Source organism: Nannospalax galili, unplaced genomic scaffold (genome assembly GCF_000622305.1).
Source record: "Nannospalax galili isolate Female #2095 unplaced genomic scaffold, S.galili_v1.0 scaffold1998, whole genome shotgun sequence".
Taxonomy (NCBI): Eukaryota; Metazoa; Chordata; class Mammalia; order Rodentia; family Spalacidae; genus Nannospalax; species Nannospalax galili.
Window position 1 is genome coordinate 34,556 of NW_008340773.1, and position 8,392 is coordinate 42,947.

Consider the following 8,392-nt stretch of genomic DNA (forward strand, 5'->3'; position numbering starts at 1 on the left):
AATCCAATACAGTAAATTCAGCTTCCCACTTGTAGGTGTGCCAAGTTGACAACTGAAGCTAAGTATGACAGTGACTTAAAAAGGAAACAACACAGATTCTAACCCACACAAAGAGCCAGCAATGAAGGAAGATACTGTCACTGCTGTGCACCTTGAATTTACTTCTAATTTTAACTTTCTATAGATTTAATTTTTTTTTGGTCTTTTTTGAGACAGGGTCTCCTTGTAGCCCCAGCTGTCCTGGAACTCAGTATGTAGACTAGGATGGTATTGAACTCACAGAGATCCACCTGCCTCTGTCTCCAGAGTGCTGGGATTAAAGGCATGTGCCACCACACCCAGCTAGATTTAATCTTTTAAGGCTGTTCTAACAATATTCTAATTCTCACCTTCTGATGTTTCTAAACCACATAAAAGTTTACACTTAAATAAAGAATTGGCCTGACTTAGTGTTAAGATCAAGGGTGAACCCAAACTCTGAGAATTAACTGTTCCCTCTGATCGCTCAAGTAGCTGTGCCCCTGAGCCAAGCCTCACTCATAATTTTATTCATATACTCTCTCAAGCAATAATTTGGGAAGTGGAAGCTAGGATCGACTCTTGTCTTATGAAAGAATCTTGCCGTTTGATCCCTAGGCCTAAAATCTCTCATACACCCACTGCCAAGTAAGCTTCTCAATTCTCACTGCTTTTAACGAGATTACAAATATGAAAATGCTGCTCTCAGTGCTTGGTTATGATAATTCGAGCACACTCACATTCATTCACTATCTTGGGTGGAGGGCAGAGTGGAGTATGGTGGGATCAAAAGCTGGTGCCCATATAACAAGAGTGTATGGCTCAGTGAGCTTATTTGCTTTATAAACAATAGCTTTTCGGTGCAAGGTAAAGTAAAATGAATTAGTCCATATTCTGTTCATATTGTAAGTCATTATTACATCATCGTCTATTGATCTTTCCTTCTTCTGTGTTACTCTCTTGTTCTTACACTAATTCCTTGCCTTACATAGCCTACTTTTCATTGCTATCCCTATTGATAGTCTAATATACACCTGCTACTCTCCTTTCTTTATTCCATGAAAATAAAATAATTGAATGGATATTTATTTTTAATTGACTATTACTGCACTTTCATTGTGGACTTATCCATCAGTTGTTGCTGCTTCTGAGGTTAATATTCCACTCTCAGAGAAATGCTGGAAATCATGCCCTGTATCCCACATGTGTAGGTGATGGGTTTAGCAGCTAAGCTATATTCTAAGTACCCTGGGAAGATTGAAACCGAGCTTTAATACAGCCTAGTCTCAATTGAACATTGCAAACACTTCATTAAATGATACACATTATTAAAGAAACACAACAAATGATATAACCCCAGATGCACTAAAAGAAGAAAAAATTCCAAGGCATCCAAGGCAAAATGAATCCAGTTGTAGTTAATATATAAAATACCCTATAGTCAGACACATGGGTTTGAACATTTGGTCCTCTGCTGAAGTGGTTGTTTTAGAAGGCTGTGGAAATTAAGAGGTGTGGATTTGATGAAGGAACTGAGTCTCTGATGACAGGCCTTAAATTATGATAGCTGTCCCTGCTTCCTGATTTCAGATGAGTTGCGCACTATGACAAACCTCACACTCCGGTCATTATTCCTTCTCTACCATAATAGACTATATTCTCTTGAACTATAAGATTAAATAAGCTCTTCTTCTTTGAGCCTGCTTCTTTTTAATATTTGATCACTGAATTAGTGAGCATTAGGCTCCATGAGAGATCCCGGAGTGTAATTACACAAGACGGAGTGTAATTGAAGAAGCTACTCAAGTTTAACATTGGTCTCCACACACATGTACATACATGTTTTTGTGGGCACCAGAATAAATATACATATATATGTATATATATGTATGTATATATATGCACATACACAAACATATACATAGTACACTTAGAAAACCAAATGAATATATACAAATAAAAAAGAAAAAGAAAAATTGGAATTTTTAGTTAAATGAATGGACCTAGAAAAACTACACTGAGTGAGGTGAACCAGGTTCAGAAAGATACATGCTACATCTTCTCTGTTATATCTGGATCCTTGTTTTGAATCTTTGGACTTGTGTCTTTAACTTGGAGATGTGGAAGCCAGCCACCTAGAAAGGGGCCATTTGGGAGGTAATGACAGACAAAAGATATTAAGAGGGATAACCACAGTGCAGTGTGTATGAAAGAGGATATGGATTAGTCAATTGGAAAAGAAGTTAAAAGAGAATTCAAAGATAGACATCCAGCATGGCTGGATAATGCTACTTCTAGAAATCATGAGTTATGAAACAAAACTCCATTGTCAAATGTGAGATATCTCCTTATGATGTGCTGGTCAGGAAAGCCCCAAAGTTCCCCCGACCCTGACAACACAGTATCTTGCCATTGATTTGGTTACCCACTCTGACTAGAGGATAAGACCCTATTGCTGAATACACTACACACATTAGTTATGAGACAGAGAGAAATCAAACTGCAACTGAATTAAAAGCCTCCTCCCTGCTGACTGGCTTCCACAGTGATACAATTTGCTAGCAGCCTACTGGGAGAGAGAAAGCATCAACAGCCTTACCCAGCTATGAATCATATGAGCTACAATATCAACGTGTCAGAAAGGTTCTGTACAATAATGGCATGATTGTTATAGAAATAGCAAACTGGTTTTGCTTCAAGGCCACTCCACAAAAGGAAATTTATGCCTTACAGTGTATAACTAAACAAGCAGGCCTATAGTTACACAGCCTATTGGCCACAGAAGGGATCTTACTATTGTTGTTCACTTAAATTGACATAGTGTTTAAAAATTTATGCTTATCCACATAGACAAATGTTACTGTCAGCATTAATCTGAGAAGCTTCTCTCTGCGATGAATGGCAGTGAATGCAGAGACTCTTGGCTGCTTGAAGTGATGAAAATTAGTGACTGTGGAGCTCTCAGTTCTAAAGAAGACATCTATACCACCACCTCTGAGGCTCAGAGGACATCCTAAAGGGGAACAGAAATATTGGAAGAGCCAAAATGTAGGGGGAATGGCTACAGAATGTTATCTTATGAAAATGATGAAACCATTGTAACCATTAACTCAAAACAGCTGTGTTTGCCTCTGCTAAGCCTGTACAAGATTGGGCCTGTTGACACACAGATATTGATGGAAGGCCTGGGGTTGAAAGGGCAACATTCCTCCTTGTTCAACTATTGGTCACTAATGAATTGTGGAGCAGAGGCATTGTCTTCAGCTGTTCACCCCCCAGGCTCCGTTATATAGATCCACATACAGGAACACATAAGCAACCTTGGTCAAACTCATTCACACAATGAAACAAAAAGACATGAACATAAAAAAGGGATTTCTAGGGAGGAGGGAGTGCTGGAAGGTGTGGGAGAAAATAAAAGCATGTGGGAGGTGAGGTAATCAGAATGTATTAAATACAAGCATGAAATTTTAGAAGAACAAATTTAATTAATAAAAAAATGTATAAAGTGGGCTTGAGAGATGGCTCAGCAGTTAAGAACACTTACTGCTCTTGCAGAGGACTGGGGATCGATTCCCAGCACCCACATGGTGGTTACAAACTGTCCTTAACTCCAGTTCCAGGAGCCCTCTTCTGACTTCTGCAGCATTGCACGACACTGGTGCACTCACATACATCCTGGAAACACACTCACACAGAAAATAAAAATAATAATAATAAAATGTATAAACTGTAAATGCGGTAAACTATAAGGAGCAAAGATAGTGATGGACATTAGACAATGACTTCTGTTCAAGACATGCAAAACAATTGTTGAACAAAATTTTCTATTATTTTTATCACTAACTTCTCTTTCTAAACAAAGACACAATATCCCAAGGTTCTTAAAGTGTTTATTAACTCAAAATATAGTAGCATGCCTTACCAGAATCTTGAGCAAAGTTCCTCAACCTCATCATCCCAGAAAACGATCACTGAACCAAAAAAGACAAAGCTGAATTGCAGCTCACCTGTTTGCCTCAGTTTACAATCACACGCACTCAGGGTCATGTGTGTGTTTTTACCTGATGTCAAAGCCTTGTAGGTAAGCTCTGTTCTTCAGACATCTTTGTAGGTACCACCATTCCCAGGAACATTTGGACTTAATCTGAGTCAGCTTACAAGAATTAATTTCTGTTCCTTCAAAGTTCTTTTTCTGTGTTTGCATTCCTTCATGAGATGCACAGTGGGTTTTAAAAAAGGATCAGCCTACCTTCTGCCCTACCTGAGGAGCTATTGGAAATTAATAGTTGCTGGGAGAGGGAAAGTCAGTTTTCTGTAAGGGTGTCAGAGGGCTTCACCCTCCCAGGTGTGTGAGCGGCAGCCCAGGGGGCAAGCGCAGTCTCCTCGCTGTGAGCTCTGCCGGCACCTGCTGAGTGCTGCTCCCACCAGCTGGAGCCGGCTTTGTGAACACAGTGGGTACCTCCAGGCTTTTCACTCAGCAGAAGGAGCTGGGCACTGCCAGACACACCAGGACATGCATCCAGCTTCTAGTCTGGAAGGCCAAGAGCCTTCAAACAGATGTCCTCATCCAGCATGGCCCAGGTGGGGACAGTGAGTCTCCTGAATTCAGTGCTCAGGCTGGAAAGGGAGGGTGCTGGTGCCAGAGCTTGACCTTGAGGGTCAGGCCCTGGAGGAAGTGAGAGCCCGTGTATAGGCCCGTCAGCAGCCCCCAGCTGCATTTCCTTCAGCAGTGACCGGGCATGGCAGAGGGAGTCTCTGCTCTCAGGGAGGGGATGCCCAGGCCACACCTCAAGCCACGCTGCCATCCGGACTCGAAGGTGGCGTTTTTTTACACAATGGCACTCAGAAGCTGAGGCAGGAGAATGGAGACTTTGAGGCTAGTCTGGGCGACATAGTAAGGTCCAGACCAGGCTGGCTATGAGACCTTGTTCGAAAACAAAACAGCCCCAACCCCCTTTGTCTCTGCCACCTACTGTTACATGGAAATCCTTTTAAGCCTCAGTTTCCTGAGTCAAGTGTACTTCCTCAGGGTAGTTGAATGATACAACCCAGTGGAGTGCTGGTACTCTTTTGACTCAGCAGAAAGTCCTGATTGCTGAGGATGATTGGGAGGGTCATGGAGGGTCTGTGTGGGAGTGTTGAGGAGCATTCAGAAGTGCAGGGCCATGGGCGAGGGCAGGGCCCTGTTCCCCATAACCTTTTCCAGCCTGTGATGTGTGTTTCGGACAGGATGCTAGGAATTATTGGATTAGAGAATTCACCTGTGTGAGTCACAGAGCGGCTCATGGGCAACTTCTGTAGATGCCAGCAGCTTTGGAAGTCTATTTTATTGTGGAGGATTCTGTTTTTTTCTTAACATTTGAGCAGCTCTTTAAATACAGTGGTCACTTGGCCTTCTCCTGTATCTATGTACAGACTTTCTCTATCTCTCCTCTCTCTCTCCTCTCCCCTCCCTCTTTTTTTCTCTCCTCTCTGCCCCACCCCCACCTTAAGATAGAGTCTTACAGGGATGGAGAGATGGCTCAATGGGTTAAGAGCACTTGCTGTTCTTGCAGAGGACCCAGGATTATTTCCCAGCACCCACATGGTGTCTAAAAACCACCCCTAACTAAAATTTCAGGGGAATACAACACCACTTCTGACCTCCACAGGTATTGCCGGACGCAGGTGCACTTAGAAACACGTAGGCAATATACTCATACAACTAAAATAAAAATACTAATTAAAAAATAATATGAAAACATAATGAAGAATAGAATTACAAAGACAAAAGGACATTCAAAGCCTCTGGGACTAAGGGAAGCAAGAGTTAATTCAGTTAGTTTGCAATTCTCTTTATGGTTTTCTTCATAGCAAGTTTGACATCCTTGTTCCTGAGGCTATAGATAAGAGGATTCAACATGGGCACAACAAGAGTGTAAAACACTGAGAAAAATTTCCCCTGGTCCACAGTCTCAGCAGATGTCGGCTTAATATAAGTGAGCAAACCAGAACCATGAAGTAGACTAACAGCAATTATGTGCGACCCACAAGTGCTCATGGCTTTTGACCAACCCTTAGCTGATGGCATACGAAAAATACTAAGAAGAATCAAAGCATATGAGGTTAGGATAACAACGCTAGATACTAAAACTACAGTGCCAACTACAATAGAACTCACAAGCTCATTGACATAGGTGCTACTGCAGGAAAGTGGGAGAAGGGGAATGATGTCACACATGTAGTGGTTGATGATGTCAGAGTCACAAAAGTGGAGCCTGATCATGCATCCAGTGTGGGCCATAGCACCAGCAAAGGCCATCAAGTATGAACCAAACATCAGCAGGGAACAGAGCCTAGGGGACATGACTATCGTGTACATGAGAGGCTGACAGATGGCTGCATAGCGATCATAGGCCATGGCTGTCAGCACATAACACTCAACACTACCGAAAAAGCAGAAAAAAAACAGCTGAGTCATGCATCCTGTGAAGGAGATGGTGTTCTTCTCAGAAACAAAACTCATCAGCATTTTGGGGGTAAAGACACAGGAATAACAGAAATCAATGAAAGACAGATTGAAGATAAAAAAATACATTGGAGTATGAAGATGTGAATTCAGACAAATGAGGCTCATTAAACTTAAGTTTCCCAACATAGTGGCTGAGTAGTTCAGTAAGAACAGGACAAAAAAAGGCAGCTGGAACTCGGGTTGGTCTGTTAATCCAATGAGAATGAACTCGGTCACTGAAGAGTGATTCTCCACAGCCATTTGCTTCACTTGTGGCATCTGTTGGAACATCACTGCCAGGTGACATAAGCAAGGAATCCTTTCTTCAGAAAGAGCTAGAAATAATGGTTGTCTGAAGAAATACAAGGAAGTCAAAGAGCGGGACTACAATTTCCCTCTCCCCCACCCATGATATGTGTGTGTGTGTGTGTGTGTGTGTATGTGTGTGTGTGTCTGTCTGTCTGTCTGTCTGTGTGTCTGTCCTGAGATAATGCTAATAGAAATCCAAACATCACTGAACATTTCCTCCATTCTTTAGCCTTCACTAAGGATTTGGGCTAAAAAGAGATATAAACAAGTGGTCTGCTCTTGAATCCGTGATTTATATAGCTTTACAATTCAAGGAACATTCTCAAGACAAAATGAATCCTTGCTCACCTTTGTTCTGGATTTCCACTGCTGTTGAAGCACAAGTGTCCTTCCTTCCGAACGTCCAAAGGAGTCTGAGTTTCTGATGATAAAGGAAGTTACAGCATCAGAATAGATCTATTTCTTATATACCAAAAGAAGTACTCTAGAGAATACAGCTTAATTTATGATTGAGAATTTCTCTAGGACTTTTCATCTCCATGAAGGAAAAAACACCTATTAAAAAAAAAACCTCTAAAACACCACCTTAGTCAAATCAAAATCTGTTTAATGAACCAGCATAGAATATTATTCGCTCCTTTGATTTGGTCACAGGTTGCTTGAATCCCGGGACGATAGAAATTTCTGATTCTGTTTACAATAGGTACTATCAAACTAATATTGGATCTTTGGGGATTCAAATTTCTACTCAATTTATAGCTTCCCTCCAGGAGTACCTAGCACCCAAGATAGAGACAGGGAGGGTCCTTCAGGAATTTATCTCATTATGTGTTAAACTACTCTAAAAGTGGAAAGTACACAGATACAATTATTTTACATTTCTAGGAATTTTCTACAATGTTCTGGGTTTGAATTAATAAATAATATACAATAATTTTAAATAATCAAAAGAAATTTTGTGTTAAAGAAATTAAAAAGCACCCATAAAGTGTTCAAGTCATTCTGAGTTTAAATTCAGACTTTTGAGTTTAATTGCTGTGTAACTGTGCGAAATGACATAATTTTTCTACTCACTATTTACTATAATTCCCTAATCCTCTGTATGGATAGTAAATGAGGCTCATGAAAGATAACTTGCAGTGTACCTCAGTGGTGGAGCTCGCCTAATTCTTAACTGCCCAAAGCTCACACTTATAGCTATGATGTTGGGGAAAGGAACCCTCCTACAGAATTGGTGAAAATGTAAACTATTTCAGCTGCTATGGTAATTACTGTGGTGGTCCCTCAATAATTAAAATAGAATTACCAGAAGATAAATTTCTATTGACCTGGGTACGCACTCAAGGAAAGTTAGTCAACAACCATTTGATATACCTGCACATCCATGTTACCGATAAAGGATACTTTGTAGCTGAGTTATGGAATCAGTGTAGGTTCCCCACAATGAATGAATGGATAAAGGCATATGTTGTAGATCAATGATGGAGTGCTATTCACACCTACGTTCTGAAAATTGAAGGAGGCTGGTTGGAACTGGGCAGCAAGTGAAGTGAAATGTTAGGATCAGAACGA

General features: G+C 40.9%; 1 protein-coding gene across 1 annotated transcript; it reads right to left on the reverse strand.

Moving 5' to 3' along the window:
• Positions 1-5,839: 5,839 nt before the first annotated feature.
• On the reverse strand, positions 5,840-6,802 carry LOC103736283 (olfactory receptor 143-like). Its single transcript, XM_008835767.1, has one exon. The coding sequence runs from the start codon at positions 6,800-6,802 to the stop codon at positions 5,840-5,842; it is 963 nt and encodes a 320-aa protein (XP_008833989.1).
• Positions 6,803-8,392: the final 1,590 nt, after the last annotated feature.

What these genes read in the sequence shown, in the direction of transcription:
- LOC103736283 (XM_008835767.1), bottom strand. Translation starts at nt 6,802, where the DNA reads ATGTTCCAACAGATGCCACAAGTGAAGCAAATGGCTGTGGAGAATCAC.